This window comes from Canis lupus, chromosome 9 (assembly GCF_003254725.2).
Source record: "Canis lupus dingo isolate Sandy chromosome 9, ASM325472v2, whole genome shotgun sequence".
Lineage (NCBI taxonomy): Eukaryota > Metazoa > Chordata > Mammalia > Carnivora > Canidae > Canis > Canis lupus.
Genome location: NC_064251.1, coordinates 46,355,009 through 46,379,984, shown reverse-complemented (window position 1 = coordinate 46,379,984; position 24,976 = coordinate 46,355,009). Strand labels below are relative to the sequence as shown.

Below are 24,976 nucleotides of genomic sequence, written 5' to 3'. Positions count from 1 at the left end.
ACTGGGGTCAGGGGCACAACCACGATTTCTGCCACCTGAGGACAGCATGTGTGATTGATATTAATACTTTACAGGGAAGCCTGGGGAGATAATCACTTCCTAGAGAGAGCCCGCTGTAGCAGAGAATTTTGACCAATCCATCAATCAGAGAACAGGGCTCTACAATGAGCTTACTTTGGAACTTGTTTTTATCTGTTGCTATATGAAGCTTGGAGAGAGGCCTCCTGAGAAACTACTGTTCCTCAAAATCAAATTCCCACCTATTCATTTTAAAAAATATTTATTTATTTGAGATACAGAGTGAATGAGAGAGAGAAGGCATTAACAGGAGGAGGGACAGAGGGAGAAGGAGAAGCAGACTCTCTGCCAAGTGGGGAGCCTGATGCAGGGCTTGATCCCAGGATCCTGGGATTACAACCCAAGCCAAAGGCAGACGCCTTGGGACACCAGGTTGCTCAGTGGTTGAGTGTCTGTCTTCAGCTCAGGTTGTGATCCCGGGGTCCTGAAATGGAGTCCCACATGGGTCTCCCTGCGAGGAGCCTGCTTCTCCCTCTATGTCTTTGCTTCTCTCTCTGTCTCGCATGAATAAATAAATAAAATCTTAAAACAAAAACAAAAAAAGGCAGATGCCTCACAAATGAGCACCCAGGTGCCCCCCACCTATTCATTTTGATCACGGAGCCAGAGAGATACAGAACACAGACTGAGACTTGTGGATTCTGGGAATATTTTGGGCAATCAGAGTCTAGTGTTGTGATTTAGGCTGCTGGGCCACTAGACCCAAAAAACGGCCTTTGCCCAAGCAACACACATGCACTCTAACGCTTGTCTGGGCTACTTTTACTCCTATAACAGGCGTTTGCTATATTTATAGGTATCTTGTGAGTGTTTAGCACTGGACCAAGCACTGTGTAAGAAATAAAAAGGGAGAAGGAACATTTTTTGAGCATCTACTATGTACCACGCATCACGTAGCTGACATTTTCACATGAACTTACTGCCTACAATAATACAGTAAAGAAGGTAATATTACTCCTGCTCTATAGATAAAACAGACTTGAGGATAATAAGTGATTTGTCTAATGAAGCATAACTGATAAGTTAGCAGGGCTGAGATTTAGAAATTGGTATGTTGGGATGCCTGGGTGGCTCAGTGGTTGGGAGCCTGCCTTCGGCTCAGGTTGTGATCCTAGGATCCAGGATCAAGTCCCACATCGGGCTCCCTGCGTGGAGCCTGCTTGTGTCTCTGCCTCTCTCAGTCTGTGTCTCTATGAATAAATAAATAAATCTTAAAAAAAAAAAGAAATTGGTATGTCTAACTCCAAAGTCCACCATGTTCTTTCCGTTTTACCATGTTGCTTTTCAAAAATGTTACCATCTTACAAGAACTTGAAATCAGCTTACAGAATTGAAGTAAGCAAAATCTATGTATGAGGCTGTAGTATGCAGTCATGTGGTAGTGGTGATGGCAGTGAAGAGGACAAAGATCCATGTTCCTTGACTACAAGGGGAAAATCAAGAAGATCCAGAATAGACAGTGGAATAAGAATGGCTTTAAGAAGATAAATATGTATATTTTTCCTACTCACTGCTACACCAATGGGAAGGTGAATTTATACAACCTTTTCTTTTTTTAAGATTTATTTATTTATTTTAAGAAAGAGGGTGAGCGGAGGGGCAGGGAGGAAGTAGATTCTCTGCTGAACGGGGAGCCCCATGCAGGGCTCAATCTCCCAAAAGGAAGATCATGGCCTGAGCTGAAACCAAGAGCCAGATGCTTAACTGACTGAGCCACCCAAGTGCCTTTATACCCTTTCTTAAAAGCAACTTGATGGGGATCCCTGGGTGGCTCAGTGGTTTAGTGCCTGTCTTCGGTTCAGGGTGTGATCCTGGTGTCCCAGGATCGAGTCCCACATCGGGCTCCCTGCATGGAGCCTGCTTCTCTCTCTGCCTATGTCTCTGCCTCTCTCTCTGTGTGTCTCTCATGAATAAGTAAATAAAATATTTAAAATAAAATAAAAACAAAAATAGAATTTTTTAAAAAGAAAATTTAAAATTTAAATCACTCATATTCCAATTAATAGATTTATTTCAGTCTTTTTATACAGGTATTTTTAAAATATAAGTTCATACTTTATGTACTTATAATTTTTTTCTCATTTAGTAGGTTTTAATAGTTTTCTATGACATTTAATTCAGAGCTACAGTAATTTAAAGTGATTGCATATATTCCATAGTACAGAGTATTTGTTAAAACCATAACAATAGTTAACATTTACCATGGAATGAATACCTGACAAGCACTATGTTAAGAGTACTCCATATGTCATCTTTCAGTAACTGTCCGGATTATAGATATTATCATCCCAATTTTATAACCAAGAAAACCGAGGATCAGAGAGGTTAGGTAACTTAGCCAAGTCACACACTTAGCAGGTTGAACAGATAGTGTTAGAACTCTGGACTCCAGATTTCATTTTAAGTATTCTAATGTACTTCTTCCCTTAAAATATATGTAATCAACTCCCTTTTGATAATTATTTTCATTTAAAAACGGTCTGGTAAAGGACAACCTCATGTGTGTGTGTGGGTATATATGTGTGCATGTGTGTATTTTCTAAACATTCATAATTATTAACATCTAATTAATTTCCTTGAATTGTAGAGATCAAATGCTATGTAAAATGCTAAGATTTTTGGCAGAAATTTTCAAATTGTTTTCACCCAGCACCTCCCAAAATCTGTATTTTTAAAAATGAAGGGGATTTGCTTTGGACATAATGAAAAAAAAATCTCTTTTATAAAAAAAGAAAGATGTGCTTTGATTGTAAGTGGTAATGAATGTGAGATTTCTTAACCATGGAGTTTTGTGGGCCCCCTGAAATAGATCTACATTTTAATGACTGAGGAAAACGAGAACAGATTTGAAGACTGTTCTAGCTATTTCAAATGTCTTTGGGGGATAGGAATGCAGCCTCCTAAATCAGTACATGTTCACAATCTTGAAACCTAATAGAAATTACATGCCAGACTGTAAGAAAATTTAATTTGTTTAGTTTTTTTTTTTAATTTCTTTTCCCCTAAAACTACCATTAATGGGCAAAAAACTAAGTGTGTTTGATTTTGGACAGAGAGATTCTTTTGACCCAGTGATGTGAATACCCCTAGGATAAAGGATGTAGTGAGGAGGGTATCATGGGACCAATGGTCTCTTTTTAAGGAAGGCATAGGATTTTTAAAAAATCCTACTTATAAAGCCTAATTACAATGGGTGATTGCTAAGAATTTATAGAATTCACATTTAAAAGACAGAACTTGGGATGCCCGGGTGGCTCAGGGGTTGAGTGTCTGTCTTTGGCTCAGGGCGTGATCCCGGAGCTCCGGGATCGAGTCCCACATCGGGTTCCCTGTGTGGATCCTGCTTCTCCCTCTGCCTATGTCTCTGCCTCTCTCTCTCTCTGTGTCTCTCATGAATAAATAAATAAAATCTTAAAGAAAAAAAAAAAAAGACAGAACTCTTCATATTTCCACTAAAGCATTCCAAACAACTGCTTTTTCAAGAATCAGGACTTGGTTTTATTTCTGGCTTCAGTGTTATAAGGCTATATATGGCTTTGGGCATATTATAAAAAAGAAAACAAACACACCAGAATGACTTTTCAGGGAGAAATATGCAAAGCAGACTGGAATATCTGGGTTGGTTGCTCAGCCTTTTTTCTCCCCTATAGGAAAGTCATGGTATCAGATAAAGAAAAGCTGAAAGCTGAAGACAAATATCAAACAGAATGCTTGTGAATGCTTGAAGAGCTCATAATTAGCCAAGCATGAATATTTACATTAACTCAGCAATACTGGGCACACAATGATTTAGGGACCCACCCACCACTTTTAGGCAAGTTACTTAAGCTAATTTTGCCTTATTTCCACATCTGCCAAAAGGACTTACTCTTACTTGGTATGTATGGTGTAGTATGTTCCTGCATAGACAGACCTGAATTTGAATCCTGGCTCTCCCACATGCTATCTAAGAGATTTGGGATAAGTGACTTAACTTCTCTGAGTTTCAGTTCCCTTATCTGTGAAAGGCAGAAGGAAATAATTCAAGTACCTTATAAATTTATGATCAGAGTTGAATAAGATACTGCATTTGGGTGCTGATTCCTGGTTAAGTGCTCCATAAATAATAACTTACTGTCATATCATAGAGCTCATCTAAGAAAATAATGCAGTATAGGAGGGGAAAGTGGTCTGAAAGGTAATTCTGACATAACTTATCCACAACATTACTGTAATCTTTTTAAGATTTTATTTATTTATTCATGAAAGATACAGAGAGAGAGAGAGAGAGAGAGGCAGAGACACAGGCAGAGGGAGAAGCAGGCTCCATGCAGGGAGCCCGATGTGGGACTCAATCCTGGGACTCCAGGATTATATCCTTTTTTTTTTTTTTTAGATTTTATTTATTTATTCATGAGAGACAGAGAGAGAGGCAGAGACACAGGCAGAGGGAGAAGCAGGCTTCATGCAGGGAGCCCGACGTGGGACTCGATCCCGGGTCTGCAGGATCAGGCCCTGGACTGAAGATGGCGCTAAACCGCTAAGCCACCCGGGCTGCCCTCCAGGATTATATCCTGAGCCAAAGGCAGACGCTCAACCGCTGAGCCACCCAGGTGTCCCTCTTTTTTGTTGTTTTAAAGATTTTATTTATTCATGTGAGATACAAAGAGAGAGGCAGAGACATAGGCAGAGGGAGAAGCAGGCTCTCTGTGGGGAGCCCAAAGCAGGACTTGATCCCAGGACCCCAGGACCATGCCCTGAGCCAAAGGCAGACAGACACTCAACTGCTGAGCCACTCAGGCGTCACACATTACTGTAATCTCAAAGTTATAGTTTCAGAGAGACCATTAAACTCTTACCATCTTTTACTTCCTCCATAAGGGCCTGGCTTATTTAAGGCTGTTCCTGTGTATTTTCTATCAAACTTTGCCACTCTGTGTTTTCCTCCCTTCTTCCAGCAGCAGGTCTCTTGCCTACACTTCGGGAGCTAACAGCTAGATGTGGGTATTTCCTATTTCTGACGTTCCTTCAATCAGCTCCAGGATGTTACTTGTTAAAGTAAGAAGTCTTGTTATTGAGTACTATCAAGGAACATCATATCTTCAACAGCACTGGTACATACCCAAAGATTTCAGAGTCTATGATCCTGCCATTTCTTATAAACATACTCTATGTCTACCAGCTCCATCCAGCTAAATCTGTTCAGTGGGGTCATCTATATCTCACTTTGTCACCATTCTCTCATCAAATGGGGTCTACAAACTTTTTTTTTTTTTTTAATTTTTTTTAATTTACTTATGATAGTCACACAGAGAGAGAGAGAGGGAGAGAGGCAGAGACACAGGCAGAGGGAGAAGCAGGCTCCATGCACCGGGAGCCCGACATGGGATTTGATCCCAGGTCTCCAGGATCGCGCCCTGGGCCAAAGGCAGGCGCCAAACCGCTGCGCCACCCAGGGATCCCTTGGGGGTCTACAAACTTTAGTTCTTTCTTCTTCCTGCTCTCTTTACCTTCAAAATCATTCAGTGAATATTACGAATATTCAGTGAATATTAAGCTATGCTATGGATATCCAAAAGTGAGTAAGACACAGCCCTCAAACTGTTTAAAGCTTAATAGAAGAGACAGATATAGAAAGAATTGTATAACAAAGTAAAGAGATAATCTAGGTACTGTGGTGTCTTTTAGGGAGAAGGATATTGTGGATGAGACAAAAAATGGGGACACTGCAACAAATCAATTTATTATTATTATTATCATTGAGGGAGGTGGGTGGGAGGAACAGAGGGAGAGGGAGAGAGAGAATATTAAGCAGGCTCTACATCCAGCATGGCGCTTGATCTCATAACCCTGAGATCATGACCTGAGCCAAAATCAAGAGTTGGATGCTTAACCGACTGAGCCACCCAGGCATACTTGCAAGAGATCAAAATAGCCAAAACAATCTTGAAAAAGAACAAACTTGGGAAGATTCATACATCCTGATTTTAAAGCTTGCTATAAAGCTACAATAATCAAAACAGTGTGGTACTGCATAAAGACAACAGAATATAACTGAAAGCCCAGAAATAAACTTGTATATCAATGGTCAACAGATTTTTGGCAAGAGTGTCAAGACTTCCCATTGGGTAAAGAATAATCTTTTCAACAAATGGTACTGGGATAGCTGTATATCTACATGCAAAGGAATGAGGTTGAATCCTTACCTCACACCACGTACAAAAATTAACTCGATAATGGATTGAAGGTCCAAATATAAGAGTTAAAACTATAAAAAGCTTAGAAGAAAATACAGGGGTAAGTCTGTAATTCTGGATTAGGCAATGGTTTCTTAGATATCACACTAAAAGCACAAGCACCGGAAGAAAAAATATAAAAACTGGACTTCAACTAAACTAAAACTTTAGTGTTTCAAAGGACATAATCATGAAAGTGAAAAGACAGGGCAGCCTGGGTGGCTCAGTGGTTTAGCGCCTGCCTTCGTCCCGGGGTATGATCCTGGAGACCCGGGATCGAGTCCCATGTCGGGCTCCCTGCATGGAGCCTGCTTCTCCCTCTGCCTGTGTCTCTGCCTCTCTCTCTCTCTCTCTCTCTCTCTCTCTCTGTCTCTCATGAATAAATAAATAAAATCTTAAAAAAAAAAGTGAAAAGACAACCCACAAAAAGGGAGAAAATATTTGCGAATCATATATCTGATAAGGGGTCTAGTATTCAGACTATAAAAGGACTTTTACAACTCAACAAAAGGATAACCCAATTTAAAAATGGGCAAAGAATTTCAATTGATATTTCTTCAAAGAAGATACACAAATGGCCAATAAGCACATGAAAAGATGCTAATGTCTGAGTCATCAAAGAAACAAATACAAACTAAAACCATAGTGAGGTAGAATGCCTATAAAAAAAAAGGCATTGGTAAAGGTATGGAAAAATTAGAACCCTTGTACATTGCTAGTGGCAATGTAAAATGGTGTAGGTACTCATGGAAAACAGTTTAGCAGTTCCTCAAAATGTTAAGCATAGAGCTACCCACACGATATAGCAGTTCCACTCCTAGGCATATATGTGAGAATTAAAAACATATTCATACAAAAACTCGTACATGAATATCCATAGCATTATTCATAATAGTTAAAAAGTGGACATAACCCAAATGTCATCAACTGATGAACAAATAAACAAAATGTGGTATATTCACACAATAGAATATTATTCAGCCAGAAAAAGGAAGTACTGATACAAGATATTGCAAGGATGAACACTGAAAACATTAAGCAAAGTGAAGAAAACCAGTCACAAATGGCCACATATTGTATGATTCCATTTACGTGAACTGTCCAGAATAGGCAAATCCATAAAGAAAGTAGATTAGTGATTGTTAGGGAAAGGAGAAGTGAGTGCTAATGAGTAGGAGGTTTCATTTTTTGGTGTGATGAAGATGTTCTGGAACTACTGGTAGTGGCTGCATGGTCTTGGGAACGTACTAAAACCCACCGAATTATATGCTTTAAAAGGGTGAATTTTGTGGTATGTGAATCATACCTTAATATTTAAAAAGGGGACAAATATGAGCTAGATCTTAAAAGGTGTGCTCATTGGGCAGACAATAGTGGGAAGAGAATTCCAGGCAGAAAGAACAGAAAGAGAAAAGGGAGGGAACACGCCCCCCCCCCCCCCCATCCCAAGTAACGCATCCAGGGAAGTAGAAGTGGCTCAAAGATGGGACACCTGGGTGGCTCAGCGGTTGAGCGTCTGCCTTCGGCCCAGGGCGTGATCCTGGGGTCCCGGGATTGAGTCACACACTGGGCTTCCTGCATGGAGCCCGCTTCTCCCTCTGCCTCTCTCTCTCTTTGTGTGTGACTCTCATGAATAAATAAATAAAATCTTAAAAAAAAAAAAAAAAAAGAAGTGGCTCAGAGGCTAGAGTATAGGTATATGTGCAGGAGTGGCATATATAATGGGACAGATAATGAAAGCCCTACATGCTTCCCAAGGACGGGGTCATGGGGTGCCTTCAAGTGAGAACAGGGCCTCTTCCTAGGAGAATGACAAAACTGAATTGCTTAGCTCAACTCATTTTGTCAGAGAAGCTTCCTATCTTCAACTCAGAATCATCTAACAATTCCACTCCAAGTGGGCAGGCCCAACACTCATTTTCTCACTATTTATAAAATCCATTTATTTACAGAATCAATTATTCAAAGTTTTCTCTCTACCAGATTATAATAAACTCCTCCAGGGCAGCCCATTTCCTGTTTTTGATCTTGACTATGTGAGCGCAAGTACCGAGTACTCTGGGAAAGAGACTCGCAATTTTGACAAAGTTCTGAGCTTTCCTAACTTTATAAATCTTTGCTCAGATTGTCACCCTGTTTGGAACACCCTCCTGATCACAAATTTGTTCAAAACTTCACCATCCGTCATGGTCTATTTCAAATGCCACTTCTTAAAAAGGCTTTCTTTGCTTCCTCACCTGGCATGAAGAGATACAAACACTCCTCTTTTATATTTATTTATTTATTTATTTATTTATTTATTTATTTATTTTAATATTTTTTTTCAATTTTTATTTATTTATGATAGTCACAGAGAGAGAGAGAGAGGCAGAGACATAGGCCGAGGGAGAAGCAGGCTCCATGCACCGGGAGCCCGATGTGGGATTCGATCCCGGGTCTCCAGGATCGCGCCCTGGGCCAAAGGCAGGCGCCAAACCGCTGCGCCACCCAGGGATCCCCAATCCTCTTTTAAAGAGGGCATATTTTGTACTTTCCCCCATAATTTATATTGCTGTTTTGAGCATTCCTCTCATCTCACACATCTCTTACCCTACACTATGTGGAATCTAAGCACCCTGGGGTAAGGTCCATGGTCTTTCCTGACTTTGCAACTCCCAGTACCATGCTGGGTAGAGTCTGAATTGAACTGTCCAACCAAAGGCAAAAATGATGGAACCAGAGACAAAAATAAGCATTATCACAAAACCAAAGTTTTAAAAAAACCTTAAAAGAAACTATACAAAACAGGATGCAGGCACAAATAACAGAGTGTATGTTGAATCAATTTGTGACCACTTGGCTTGTTTATATCTGGTCATTTTCATCACATGGATTTCATTTCACTAAAACTCCAAAGACTCAGACAAAGAGTAATAGTCTCCCAGCTGCTGCGTTCCCTAGTCTGTGGTTTTCCTATGATATAAACAAAAGATTCTGGAGGTATGGTCTCTGTTAATATTTGCTGGTGTGAGTCTGGAGGAGAAATGGGTGGAGGTGGGGGGAGTGTGAGGGAAATCCACTAATGAACTGACAGTTCATAAAAGCAACACCTGGAGTGTTAAACCCCCTACAACTGTTATTTCACTGGGAAAAAAAATCCACTCTTCCTTTGGTAAATGTAAAAATTCTTTCACCAGCTGCATTCCAATCTAAAGTGTGTGGCAGTTCAGGAGAGATGGCAGCTGGAACAGATCACATGCAGGATATAGTGAATGCTCACCAGCAGTGAAGGGATAATCAGAGCCCACAGAATGAATCTTCAGAGCCTGTTCCTTTAAGAAAAAGGGTTAGCCTCAATTTGTCTGCATATGTTCTACTCATAAACACCAAGAATCCTGGAAATACAGGTGGAAGGATCAGCCTTTTGAATAGACACTGTGACATCAGCTATTCAGGACTCCCCACTTAGCTTCATAAAACTCTGCAGCTTAAGTTTTGGTTTGTATCCTATTTTTGTTAAATATTTACAATTTACTACGAAACCAAATTCAGACCAAATGTGTGCTTACACAACCTTGTGACATGGCCACTCCTCCTGATAAGAGGGAAAGAGCACCAACACTAGTTGTCCTCAGGCCACTCTCTTCGTGCTCTGTCCTTGTAACACTGGGAGGCAGAGAGGCACATTGCACATACCTAGGAGTTAACTTGGGCGCAGAGAGGTTATGTGCTCAACACCCACAAAGGAATGAGGAGAGTTAGGTTTGACTCCAAAGCCAGTGATTTTTCCACTGTACTGTGCTACTGGCCAGTATGCTCCAGAGAAGTTCTTTCTCCAGAGTTTGTAAGAATGCTACAAAAGTCTGATAACTCGAGAACAAGCACTGGCAAACATCTACTATAAAGGGCCAGACAGTAAATATTTAAGGCTTTTTGAGCCATATGGTCTCATTACTTAATTTCTTGTTAATTACTTAATTCTGCCATTGTAACACAAAAGCACCCTTAGAAAGCATATACATGAATAAGCATGGCTGTGTTCCCATAAAACCTTATGTACAAAAATAGGCAAGGGGTAAGACTTGGACTACAAGCTGTAGTTTGCTGAGCCCTGCTCTAGAAATTCTAGAGTGGACAGCTTCATGTCATTTAGATTAAAAATCAATAAAGAGGGCAACCTAGGTGGCTCCGTGGTTTAGCGCCACCTTCAGCCCAGGGCATGATCCTAGAGACCCAGGATCAGGTCCCGTGTTGGGCTCCCTGAGTGGAGCCTGCTTCTTCCTCTGCCTGTGTCTCTGTCTCTCTCTGTGTGTGTGTCTCTCATGAATAAATAAATTAAATCTTTAAAAAATAATAAAATAAAAAAATCAATAAAGAACTGCGGATTTCCAACTTAACTAATCAAGAAACAAGAATCTTTTATATCCTATATGGTCCAGGTACTTTGAGAATTTACATTCTTTTAGGAAGAAAAGATACAGGCACATAAAAGCCAAATAGTAACACAAGGCAGCACGTACTCCAGGAGGGGACTGAGGACCCAGGGTTGACTGATGCGCCACCACATTAGAAAACCAAGGTCCACAACCTGATCAAATAATACTGTACTGATACAGGAGCTCAGAACGAGTCACGAGTTACTGCTGTAAGCACCAACAAAAACACTCATTCTAGTGTGACTACATTAAGGTTTTTAGCATGTGTCAGATGTTGAACAAAGACATGTCCTATTGACTTACCAAACACACCTACTCCCTGTCTCATCCTCAGAGGACAAGCAGTTCACCTAAGGGACAAGATATATGATCTGCTCTCAGCTGACACTTGAAGCAGTGAAGAGCCTGAAGATGCTCCAGGCAAGGGCTGACAGAAAGCACTTGGGGTCACTCTTGGAGGTCTAAGAAGCGGCACTTTCCAAACCTTACCTTGCTCATGGCAGTAAGGGCAGGATCACAGGCAGCATCCAGATCTTGAACCAATAACTGGATGCTGCTCGAGATGACACTGCAAATCAAACAAATTACTGGTCATAACTTTAAAGAAGTAATTTTTTGAATGACTAACACAGCCCCTGCCAAATCTTTTAGGCACCTGGATCAAAATTAGATTCATCATTTCATCAGAAAAACTCAAGTTTGATTTCAAAAGGGAATGAATGGCAATGATAAGTATTTTGGCTCTTTGTTCTTGCTGCATGTCCTGTCTTATTTGGATGTATCTTCATTGAGTCAGGTCAAGGAATTCCATGGCTAGTCTCCCCCAGAATCCCTCTTCACTTCTTACTCTAAAAGCACCTGTTTGCTCAAAATGTTTAAATCAGAACTTGAAAAAAAAAATTGAGAAAAGGAGAAGAAATGACCTAAGAAGAAAATCTTGATTCTTCCTCGTTATGACCTACCCCAATCTCATTTGCTGACCACAACCAAAAACTGCAAGGCAACACTAGTGAAGGAACTATTTTGAGAAGGCTTTACAGTTTGAACTTTTTGGACAGACACTCTCCACTCCAACCTCTCCCACCTGGCTAAAATCAAGCTGCTCACATTTTCATTCTAAGACACTGAGGGTGGGGTTGGCCCTCTGTGGATATGGGGTAGTGGTGGGGCAGACAGAAGGCCTTGGATTTGACCTTCCTACAGGGATGGTCAAGGAAGGATTTCTTCTCTTTTGTTGTTCTAGAAAGAGCAACAATAAAGGCCCTGTAAGCTAAAAATGACTGCATCTGAGCAGGCCAAATGGGAGGCAGCTGCACTAGCTTCTGATGCTGCTTCTTACTGGCTACTGGAGAGTAATTCTGATTTGACAGGAAGCCCTGGAAACCTCTTAGGTTCCTTAGTAGCCTCAAGCCAACAGGCTGAGACACTCTGCTTTTTGAGGGGTAAAGGGCAGGCCTTAAGCAAATATGTGCAAGGTACGTACGTGCTAAATGTATCCATTTCTCCAGTCAGATTGATTCGTTCAATCAGACTTACATCAACTTTTTCCTTGAGTTTTTCTTCTAGCTATTAAAAATAGGAGAGTAAAACATGCTTAACAATTATCCAAAGGAGTATCATAATAAGAATACTTAACATCTCCTGAGTTTGATGATTCAGGTTCAATTTCAAGTACTTTTCACGTAATGACTCATTTAATTCTCACAGCCCTATGAGGAAGATTCTATTATTATCTTCATTTTACAGAAGAGAAAATGGTGGGGGGGTGGGGGGGTGGGCGCCTGGGTGGCTCAGTCGGTTAAGCATCTGTTTTTGGCTCAGGTCATGATCCCAGGGTCCTGGGATTGAGCCCTGCACCGGGCTCCCTGCTCAGCGGGGTGTCTGCTTTCTCCCTCTCCCTCTGGCCCTCCCTGCTGTTCATGCTTGCTCTATCTCTCAAATAAATAAAATGAAAAAGAAGGAGTAGAAGGAGGAAGAGGATGAGGAAGAGGAGAAGAAAAAATGGAGGTGTGATCTCCCTAAGACAGTATATGGTAGGCTGAGGAGTCAAACTTCCTCCAAAGCCTCTGCCCTGTAGCACTGGGCTAGTTGTACTTGTTTCTTATGACACACTGATCATTTCATTAATTCTAAAAAGACCCCAGTTTTCAGGATCTTCCCTGCTCTATGAACTGCAGGCTCACTCACCAGCACTGGAAACCTATGGTGGTTAAGTGGCAGTAAAAGCAGTTCAAGTATTCACCAAGTGCTGCTATGGGCCACCCACTATGTGAGGGTGTTGGGGATACCGATATAAACAAAAGAAACAACGTCTGCCTTCATCAGCCTACAGCCAGGGAGAGAAACACTGGCTATGCTCCCAGCTGCCTCAAAGAAGTTACTACAAACGTGGTGGCACAAAACAAATTTATTCTCTCACAGTTACAGAGGCCAGAAGTCCAAAATCAAGGTGTTGGCACGGTTGGTTCCTTTGGAAGTTCTGAGGGAAAACTATTCTATGCCTCTCTTCTACCTTCTGGTTGCTAGCAATCCTTGGTGTTCCTTGGTTGGTAGACACATTACTCCAATCAGGTCCAATCTCTGCCTCTATCATGTGGTCTTCTTCCCTGTGTCTGTTAGCTCTCCCTTTCCTTTCTTTTTTTTTTTAAGAGTTAAGAGATTTATTTATTTATTCATAGAGACAGAGAGAGAGGCGCAGAGACACAGGAAGAGGGAGAAGCAGGCTCCACGCAGGGAGCCTGACGTGGGACTCGATCCCGGGTCTCCAGGATCACGCCCCGGGCTGCAAGCGGCACTAAACCGCTGCGCCACCAGGGCTGCCCTCCCTTTCCTTTCTAAGGATGCCAGCCAGTCATTGGATTTAGGGTTCACCCTAAATGCAAGATAATCTTTTCTTGAGACCCTAACTTAATTATAGCTTCAAAGACCCTCTTTCTGAATTCACATTTACAGGTTACTGGGAGTTAGGACTTGGATACATCCTTTTGTACAAATAAGCCCATATGGCTCCCAAATCCTTTTGAAATGACTGTTACAGTCTGATATTTTTCTTGCTTCTTGTATGACATGATGCTCCAGACTCATCTTGTAGATTTCCTGTCCCAGACCAGGAATTACTAATTTCTCCAGGAAGCTCTGGTTTCTTTTAGGGAAAAATGGTATTTAGAGTTCACAATATAGGTGCTAAGAATGTACTGACTTTCATAATCTGTAAAAATAATCTCCACAAAATAACAAAAAAATTGACTACATCTATCATGAGTCATCAAAATGGTCTTTGATCTACTAGTACTTCCAGAATTTTTAAGAATCTGTTCTAGAAAAATAATGCAAAACATATTAGATGTTCTTTGTAGGATTACTTCAAGAAGCAAAAACCTGAGACAGCATAAACAATTATGAGGGATACTATGAAATAATTTATGGTACTATCACTTTATGAAATATAACTATAACAACGTTGGCAATAAAGATATAACAACAGGGGAAATGCTAGTGCTGTGATGTTAATAAAAACAACAAAGGGATACAGGAATGAATTAAGATTATAGCATACAAAACTACGTGTAAAAGGACTGAAAGAAAATACTTTAAAATTGCTAATATGATTATTTGATGGTGATAGGATTAAGAGTCATCATTTTTATTTTTCCCCCCTTTGGTACCATGGTTATTTTACTTTAATTTTTAATTTTTTAAGATTTTATTTATTTATTTATTTGAGAGACAGCAAGAGTGAGAGAGCAGAAGCAGAGGGCCCAACAATGTGGGGCTTGATCCCAGTATCCTGGGATCATGACCTGAGCTGAAGGCAGATGCTTAACTGACTGAGCCACCCAGGTATCCCTATTTCTAATGTTTTAAACCATTTATTTACTTAATGTATTTAATTAATAATTTTTTAAAAAATATTTATTTATTTATTTATGATAGACATAGAGAGAGAGAGGCAGAGACACAGGAGGAGGGAGAAGCAGGCTCCATGCAGGGAGCCCGACATGGGACTCGATCCCAGGACTCCAGGATCGCTCCCTGGGCCAAAGGCAGGCGCTAAACCGCTGAGCTACCCAGGGATCTCTTAATTAATAATTTTAATATAAATTTAATTAATTTATAATTTATCTTTAATTTTACTTTTAAAATAACATATTACATATGTTTATGTCTTTCTGTTTGGTACACATGCCAAACAGTTAAATAGTGTTTCTTCATCACAGAAGTCTGGAACCCCTACCTTGGAGGTCCTTGTAGATATTGCTGTCCTGCCCTGGGAGTTTTTGGGGCTAAAGGGATTGCTGTCTCTGGTTCCAAGGCTAAACATTTACAGATCACTCCCTGTGTGACTCAATGTGACCACGTCCCCAAACAGAGCATGCTATTGCCTCTGTCTGGCTTAACCTCAACTGTGAAGTTTAGGGGGAACACTTCTTATTTTGGCTTCTTGTATTCTTGCTCTGGCTCACAGGCACTCCTAGCTGTACTGTCTGAACTATAATTTATGACTACCTTCCTATGATCCAGACATGTGTAAATAATAAACCCAAAAAGGGAGGCAGAGCACAACCTTCTCCAATTATTTTCCTTCTCTTGGCCTTAGGAATTCCAGACCAAAGTGAAAAGGAACTTCTAATCCCATGTCTAAGGCTGAATGGAAAATTCTTCTGGGTCTTCCTTCTGCTGATGGGGAGCTCCAGGAGAGGCATCACCCTTTCCTGCTTCACAGTTCCTGAACGTCAGCATCCAAACAATGGTTGTTTGTTTAGGCAGACTGAGAATGCTATGTACATTTTAGGAGACACATAAAAGCCCAGAGGATTTTGCTTAGCCTACTAACACTTCTGAGATGGAATCACTGGCTGTGACTCATCACCACCAAAGGCTGGGTCCTAGCATCATATTCACTGCTTTTCTCATATGGGAGACAGTGCTACTGACCTACTTTCAAGAGGACATGCCCTCTGAATAGCTTAAACGACTCTGGGGAGGAGATCAGCCAGACTTTCTTGCCCAGTCCCCTTTTAACAAGGCTCTTCTGTGAGATGGCTGCCTGGACCATCTTCTGAATGGACAGCAATTTTCCTCTAGGACCAACTGGTCTGCCCCAGGTGGTATGTGGCTTGTTAGGGCCCATAATTTTACCTACTGAGTCAAGAGGCCCAGATGGTTCAGGAAAAGGAGGCAGTGGGCAGCTCACCTGCTGGGTGGTAGCCAGACAGTACTCGGCTGTGCTTAGGATGCCACAGATGAGGCAGAGCTCCTCTAGAGTGAACTTGGCTACTTCTGAGCCTTCCTTTTCTTTGAGGAGGCTGCTGATGGTCAGCCCTCCACTGCTGCTTGTGGTTCTGAGGAAAAGGAACAGGAACTAGTTAGGCTGGGACTTCTCATTTGCTTCCTGAACAGGTAACCGGACATCTTAAGACAAAGAAAAGGGGGAAGGAAAGGCTGGATATGGCCCAAACAAATTCATGTACAATGAGCCTCTTTCCTACTGACCTTACCTTGACTATCATCTGTTTAAATTCTCTGACCATCAGGAGTGGGAAGAAAAATTCCAACTGTGAGCCTGTAATCAGTCATATTAACTATGATGACTCTGGTACTCAGAGAAAGGCTGCTGAGTGGCCTCTCTGCTTAGCTTACAATCTCCTGATCTGGAGAGCTCATTCAGGATCATCTGTGGTACAAGAGGTTGTTCCACAACTGTTTCAGTTAAGAACACTGCACAGGAATTTGTACATTGTGCTGTAGAGGGTACCAAAGTGAATGTCAGACATGGTTCCTGCCCAAAGGCCACCTTCCTACTGATCTAATAATTTGCTCACAAAACGTAAAAATACAGTTATAAAACCTATTTCAACTGTGAGATTTTATATATATTTTTAAAGAAGACAGAATTCAACTACATTTACCTTAAAAATAAAAATATTTTAAAAATAGCGCTAAAACTGCCCAATCTTACTGGTAATCAAAGATTTGAAAATCTCTTCATTTCCAGCACTTACAAGGGTGTGAGGATGCTGACACTCTCTTGCACTATAGGTCAGGTGCATTAAGTTGTACAGCCTTCCTGGAGGTATATTTCAGGAGCTTAAAAAAATGTTCACATTATTTGATCCAGTGGTTCTACTCCTTTTCAAGGATGCTTTTCTGAGTGTTATTTAAAATACTAAACTGGTTGGGGGAGGCACCTACTCAGGTCATTATCTCAGGGTCCTGAGATTGAGTTCCACACTGGGTTTCCTGCTAAGCAGGGGAGTCTATTTCTCCCTCTCCCTCTGCCCATGCTTGTGTGCTCTCTCTCACTCACTCACTCAAATAAATAAAATCTTGAAAAAAAAAAAAAAAAACTAAACTAAAATAGTGAGCCCAACCTATCTATCAATTAAGAGGATAATCAATAAGAACTTCAGAAGTTAAGTGAGGTTCTTCTGTATGTTGGATTATCACAACATCAACATTAAGTGTTTTGATGACTATACAATGTCCTGAATGCTGAATGTTCTCTGTTGGCCTCCCAGATCCATTCATTACTCTTCTCTTTCCTTCTCTATGGTTCAGGAGACTGACCTCTACAGACTTATCATGCTGGCTCCCTGGCCCTCTGGCCTCCTGTTGGGTTCAGTCAACAGAAGTTGCAGCAAGAAGTTGGAGAGGTAGAGGAGAGACACATCTGAATACTAACGAGGCCTCCTACTCCCTCTGCTTCAGTAGTGGTGCTGGCAAGGACTGTGGCCCTCCATTTTCTGTGTGGCAGCCCTTCATCAACAGCCCCAGCTCTCAAGCGAGTTTTCAGGTAACAACTACCTCCTAGTATTGGGATGCTTCAGAACCTTCTTTTGGTTCCTTTTACCTTGTCCCCATTTCTGTGAATACTTGCTTTGGTGATAATACCCTAGCCGAGTATAACATTTGTTTCCTGCTGTGACACATGGGGAAAAATGCTCACAGGATGATGTTAAGTGAAAGCAGCATGGCAGAAAACTACAAGCTGTATAGACCCAATACTGTTAAACCAAAGCACAAAATCACACACATTATATATAAAAATAAAGAACAGAAAAATATATGCCAAAAAGTTATATTTATTTTCTCTGGCTGGTGAGATTATAGCTGACTTTTATTTTTGTCTCTATGCTTTTCTATGTTTTCTAAACTATAATAAACATATTTTGGTGATCAGGATAAAAATTATTAGAATTTTTTAAAAATATTTTTTATCATAGTCAAAGAAATTCTCATTGGTGAAATATATCTATTACTTCAAGTCTCTGGTTAGAACACAGGTATTTTATTTTCTTTCTTCCAGATAATGTAAAACTCCCATGTAGGACACATTTTAGTGAAAACAACAGCAACTACTTCCAGAATTATTGGATTTAGCCGGGGGGATAATTTATAAATACTAAATTCCTAAGCATTACTTTATATTATTATTATTATTTGTTTAAGGTTTTACTTATTCATGAGAGATACAGAGGCAGGCAGAGACATAGGCAGAGGGAGAAGCAGGCTCCCTGCAGGGAGCCCAATGTGGGACTTGATCCCGGGAACCCCAGGATCATACCCTGAGCCAAAGGCAGATGCTCAACTGCTGAGCCATCCAGGTGTCCCCACCAAAGCATTACTTTAGATCATACTCTATCATAATCAAAATTGCTATAGAACCAAAATCTTTAATATTTTAATTAGTTAATCAAAGTAGGGTCCATGCTGGGCTTGGAGCCCAATGCAGGGCTTGAACTTATGACCTCGAGATCAAATCCTGAGCTGAGATCAAGAGTCAGATGCCTTAATCAACTGAACCACCCAGGCACCCTTGAACCAAAAATCTTTAGTTGAAAAAATCTAGTTGAACAGCCATTTATTTCAATTAATAAGCATTATAACAATATTCTGATGTCCCAGAACACCGTGAAGTCACTATAATTAGGGGCTGTGCTATGTAACCTCCTCTTCCCAAGTCCTACCACATCTTTAAACATGAGACTCTATTCAACAAGACACATACAAACTAAGAGACTTTGGAACATAATCAGATCAAGGGAAATGCAGATTCATGCTTCCCATGTGTTTATCATCCCAGGGCATACTCTCATTGAATGAAACTGCCTGTGCTGTTAATAAAAGTTATTACCACCACCACCTTACTTTTTTTTGGCCACCTACCTATTGTTGAATCCACACAGAATAAATACATACATGATGGAATTGACCCTTGAGTTCACTGTGGTTAAGATCTGACCTATGCTGGCAGCCAGTGACGGTATTTCCTCTAATGGTCTTGATCAGCTGTGGAATCCCATTAGAATGGAAATCATCTCAGACCCTTGGGAACTCGGTAAGAGTGTTTCCCTCCTTCCCTGAGACTCTTAGCAGTTCAGTAAACAATTTCAGATTAGATTTTCTTAGATTCCCATATTTAGGTATATTCAGAATCTTGCTTCACCACTCAGATCAGCAAGAATGGCACTCACTTGGGTAGATTGCCAGAAAGGATTTTCCAGGCATATTCTCGGAGGTACTTCTGGAAAATGGTGGTCAGAGCGATCATTGGCTCCCCAGTACTGAGTTGAGAGCACTGCACCATGCACTTCTTGTAGTAGACAAAGAGATCAGCACAGCTGGGGAGCACAGCACCTCCTTCTTCAGTGTTGGGCTTAGGTGGCCCCTGGGCTTTGAAATCGGCCACAAACCTATCAATCAGCTCTCCAAGGTTTCTAGAAGGAAGAAATCCTACAATGTTATTTCAAGAAAGATAAAGCAAATGTGCTCAATTGCCATGGGTAAATCATTCCTAATGCTTTTCACGTTTAAAATCAGACTTTTATCCATATCTTCATTAACCACCATCAGCACTCCCAACAATTTGAGTGCTGCTTTATGCTTCTCAAGGCATTTCATGATCACATCTGACCCCAAGCCTCTGTAAGGGAGATAAGGTATTACTGGATCCTCTAAGAGATGAAAAAATTAAGGTCTAAAATGTTTGTCACACAATTTAGTGGCATAGCTGAGCCTAGAAGCTACCATTTAAGTGCTTGCACTGGTCCTACTATCATTTTACTACCATTTCCTCTCTCCACAAATGAAAATCCTAAGTAACAACAGTGATCATTTTCTGAACACATACAATATACCAGGCACACGCTGTGTCAGTAATTTATTTTTTAAAAAAACTTTATTTATTCCTGAGAGACACACAGAGAGAGGCAGACACAGGCAGAGGAAGAAGCAGGCTTCCTGTAGTGAGCCCAATGTGGAACTTGATTACAGGACCCCAGGATCACGACCTGAGCCAAAGACAGACACTCAACCACTGCAGGTGCCCTATGTCAGCTCTTTAGAAATGTCGTTTCACTGCACTTCACTCAATATTCACAATAAACTTATGAAGTATGGACTATTCCTGTCCTCATTTTCAAAAAGCAAGGTGCAGAAAAGTTAAGGACCTTGTCCAAGGTCATAGAGCAAGAGAGGAGCGGATCCAGGATTCAAAACCAAATAGCCTGGGCTCAAATTTCATGCTAAGCACTCTACCTTCGTACGTCTGAAAATACAAAAAGGTTATGGTGTCAGCAAATATTTTGATATTATTAAATGTGCACATAAGACAGATGCCTAAGTATTCTTATATACTTAGAAATATTCTAATGCTTGGGGTTTTAATGCAGTATTTCATTTTATTTTATTTTATTATTTTATTTTATTTTTAATTTTTATTTATTTATGATAGTCACAGAGAGAGAGAGAGAGAGGCAGAGACACAGGCAGAGGGAGAAGCAGGCTCCATGCACCGGGAGCCCGACGTGGGACTTGATCCCGGGGTCTCCAGGATCGCGCCGTGGGCCAAAGGCAGGCGCCAAACCGCTGCGCCACCCAGGGATCACTTAATGCAGTATTTTAATGCAGTTTTTTCCTTAAAACTTTCAGAATCAAAAGGGTAAAAAATCTTGGGACAAGGGAGGGTATGGCAGCCTCAGGCTTGCAGCAGGTCACGACAGTGATGACGGCTGTAGCTGTCTCCTCATCCCCCATTCAAACATCACTGAATCTGGCTCAGTCATACTGAGTCATCATAGCTAGGACCCAACAGGGCTCTACTCATTGTTTCCTGCACATTTGTGCTGTATGAAGAATGGGAGGAGTCCCCACCTCTTGACATTTTATGTCTTTTTAGGTTGCTGTCTAAGGCTACAAGAATCCAGCTGTGCTTTCAAAATGTATTTATGTAACAGGAAGAAAAAGACAAGAACCACACACAGCATCAATTAGCAGGAATAGGAGAAAATTGACATTTTACTCAAGAGATTTTGTTATTGAAAGTTTATTATATCCAGATGTAGCCACTCTGCCCTCAAAGAACTTCAGGTCTAGGCTAGGTCTTTGTGGTGATGGTCAGCAAGCAGGGAAGGAGAGGAAGCTGCAGGGTCACCACCCCATTCCTTGTTGCCTCTTCTTGCCCCCCCTTTCCTGTAATCTCTCATTGCTCCTGCATGGGGACCCTCCATGCCAGCCAGATTCCCCTCAACTGCCCCCTGCCCCATCTCTATCCCTGACTCTGGGCCTTTGCCTGTAATGCCTGGATGCCTCCCCTGGCCAAGGAGGCTCTTCTGCTACCTCTCTACTCATCCTTAGGCTTGGCTCAGGGCTCAGGCTGGACAACTCCCACTCCCACCACCTTCTGTCTCAATTTCAACTTCTGTCATTTGCCATACACTGACATTTTTTTTATTATTATTATTATTATTATTATTATTATTATTATTATTGTAACACTTTACTATCCAGCATAAGGAAGGATGTCAAATGTTCAAGAAACAGGGATCCCTAGGTGGCGCAGCGGTTTGGCGCCTGCCTTCGGCCTAGGGCGCGATCCTGGAGACCCGGGATCGAATCCCACATCGGGCTCCCAGTGCATGGAGCCTGCTTCTCCCTCTGCCTGTGTCTCTGCCTCTCTCTCTCTCTCTCTCTCTGTGACTATCATAAATAAAAAAAATAAAAAAAAAAAAAGAAACATGACAGCCTTCTCCTATCCTGGGCCCGCAGCACAGCAATGTATCAATAATGGCTTTCTCTTTCACTGATCTTTGGTGTAATTTCAGAATCCTTCTTGAACCAGCATCTAGCTAGTTACTGATAAGCTGAAGTTGGTACACAAGCTAAAGGTGCTTGCTCAATCTTCTTCCCCGGTTCATATGCATTATCACATGCTCCTTGAGGGATAATGTTTATTTCTTCCTGCTCTCCCCAGGCCCACCCCTCACGCTTATGTGTGTAAAGGTAATCTTCCAGTTATGTCGGTGCCCAGTATGTACCCAGCTGGTCAGCCCTACACTCTGCCTGAAGGACAGGAGCAGAAGGGTGGGAAGGTGGGGATGGGGCAGGGGCTGGTGCAGGGGAGGAGAGCACATAACAGAAATCAAAAAGTTCCACTTGAGTCTTCTTAGGAGAGATGCTAATTGCCAAATCTCTAGTGCCAACAAAAACAGGGGCCAGAGCTCTGAAGTGTTTTTATTTTAACCACTCATCCAGTTCCCCTAGTAGCTGAAGTCAGGATACTTACTTCCCTGCCTCGTATTTCAGAGCCAACCTGATCAGTAGGATTATAAATTAATCATGCTCCTAAAACAAAAGAAAATTTCCACTTAAAGAAAACCTCTGAAGTTCTTGTATACTTTGCAGGCTGTCTCCCAGAGCACTTTTGACGCCGTCCTCTGGGCAGATGAGATATAAACCCGTCAGAGTAAGCTTCCCTCCCTTACAATGCTACTCTTTGCATCTCCATGCTTCTGTGCCATAGGAGACACTGGAAAACAAGTAATCAACATGTCACAGCACAGATGGCCCTATCCAATGGATTTCAAACTGAGCATGTAGTATGTGCATATATACATATAAGATATGTATAAGATATGGTATGTGCATATATACATACAAGATATAAATGAGTTCAACTAAAAACAACAACAACAACAACAACAAAGGTTGTCATTTCTTCTAGGCACCAAACACTAGCCTGAGTCTGGCCAGACCCTGTAAGACTACTAGAGAAAGGAGCATGTGGCATATTGACCTGCTGAGTGGAGTCATAAGGAGGTGTCTTTCACACTATAAAGCAATTACAATCAAGGAAGAGTTTCTAAAGGGTCAAGCCCTGATCAAGGTGCTGCTGGGTATGGTGGTCAGGACACAGCATCAACCCATCAGGAGCTCTAATCTATGTAAGGAGTCAGAACGCTCATGCTCATGATGTTGAGATTTCAAGATAGCAACAAAATGCTAATTTTGCAGTACAGACAATATTAACCATTTGTTTCAGACAAAGGAAACCAGAGAGAAAATTCTGCAGTAGACTAGATGAGGCAATAAAGGCCTGGAGTAGAAGTGAGCACAGTATATGGTCTGTGGGAGGGAGGACGTAAGGAAGAGGGGATGGGGCAAAAGTTTGACCTTCAGTTTGATTTATACAGTCCTCTGTATTCCCACAGCAAACTACTGGTAGCTTCATGCCTTCATGCCATACACCACAATCTCCCACCAGGCTACAGGCCTATAAACAGATGCCTGGGTGGCATCTGTGCCAGATGCATTAGAAATACTATCTTCTCACAACAGCCCCGAGGAGAAGGCATTCTTATCTCCATTTTGTAAATGACAAAACTGAGGCTGAGCAAAATAATATAGCTTGCCCTAGGTCACAGAATTTGTTGGAGCTGGAATCTGAACTTAGGGGTGTCTGACTCCAAAAGCCAGCTTTATCCACTGTACTGTGATTTTGATTTCACAACACTAAAAAACTCTACAGATAGATGGCATTGTGCTTGTTGCTATGTTCACTTTCTCTCCAGCTTAAAGGAACACACCATGGATGTGGATGGTATCTTTCACCTCCTCCTTTGCAGCATGAGCTTTCTGCCCAAGAATGTACAAGCATGTCAGGGGGCCATGTGAACTACTGCTGAGGGTTCCACCGATCGATGAAATGACCCAAGATGAAAGACCACTGCAGAGCAGTATCAGTAGAGGAAAGACTAAGGCAGTTTCTTCTGGGATTTGCAGTCAGCATCCCCAGCAACAATACTCTAACTGGAATGGCACAGGGAAAGGAAGATGGCAGTCAGACAAAGCTGGCAAGGAGGAGATCATGGGCAATGAAGCTTAGGATCCCCCAGAGTTTACAGAGCTTGTTAACTCAAGGGTACTCAAACTAACTTGGACCCCTTCCTCCCCTGCTCTTAGGTAGAGGCCGACGACTTGGCTCTAGTATGGCCAGTGGTGTTGCAGAGCTGAGGTTTGGCTTGATCACAACTGGGAGATGGGTTACACACAGGTAAATGGGGCAAATAAATAAATACAGGGAAGATCTGGGGACCCAAGTTTCTCACTGCTGTGGAAGGTAGTTAGAAACAAGGAAAAGGAGAGGCTAAAATAAACCCTGTGGTATTAGATCAGAATTAGAGTTATTGGCATAAACTCCCAGGTTTTAATAAGTCGGTATAAAAACAGATATGGAGGTATACATATATGTATATACCCACATATAATCCTTAGCTCTTTCAACTGCAAGTGCCTAGAAGCATAACATTCAAGCAGTAATGAACATATCTGATCCTCCGAACTTAGTTTCTAAGTATCATTTCCAAAGAAACAAGGGATCTTGGAAAAATGGGTGACTCCAGGGCTGGGGTAGGAAAGTGCCAGAGACTCTGGTATATTTTGTTGTGCCAGAAATGATAGGTGCATGCAAAAAGCATGAAAAACCAGTTTGAAGGGATTCCAGTGGCCAAATCAGGGACAATTTGAGCATTAAAACAATGACAGAACCTGAAAGAAAAAAAAGACATCAGTGGAAAAACTGGTGGGAAATCCAAATAAATCCTGAGTTTAGTAAATAGAACTGTACCAACGTTAACTTGCTGGAGTGGTAACTGCTATGGTTATATAAGATGTTAACATCAGGAGAACTTGGGAGAAAGGAATATGAGCAATCAGTGCTATTTCTGAAACTTTTATGTAGGTATAAACTTATCCCAACATAAACTTAAAAAAAGGTAATAACGGGGGATGCCCGTGGTGGCTCAGCAGTTGAGCGTCTGCCTTTGGCTCAGGACGTGAGTCCCACATTGGGCTCCCTGAGAGAAGCCTGCTTTTCCCTCTGCCTATATCTTTGCCTTCTCTCTGTGTCTCTCATGAATAAATAAATAAAATCTTTAAAAAAAAGAAGGTAGTAACAGATATAACCCACTGAATAAAATAGGAATCTATGGG

At 41.4% G+C, this 24,976-nt stretch overlaps 1 protein-coding gene across 6 annotated transcripts in view; it reads right to left on the bottom strand.

The window, feature by feature from the left end:
- Positions 1–24,976, bottom strand: part of VPS53 (VPS53 subunit of GARP complex) — a 143,690-nt gene that overhangs the window by 30,419 nt on the left and 88,295 nt on the right. For all 6 annotated transcript variants that reach the window (XM_049114259.1, XM_025476197.3, XM_035721581.2 and 3 more), the window contains 4 exons: positions 19,183–19,425; positions 15,903–16,050; positions 12,192–12,274; positions 11,198–11,276 (listed from right to left, as the gene is read on the bottom strand). In XM_049114259.1, the coding sequence (XP_048970216.1) occupies positions 11,198–11,276; positions 12,192–12,274; positions 15,903–16,050; positions 19,183–19,425 (553 nt within the window). The remainder of the gene's footprint in view (positions 1–11,197; positions 11,277–12,191; positions 12,275–15,902; positions 16,051–19,182; positions 19,426–24,976) is intronic.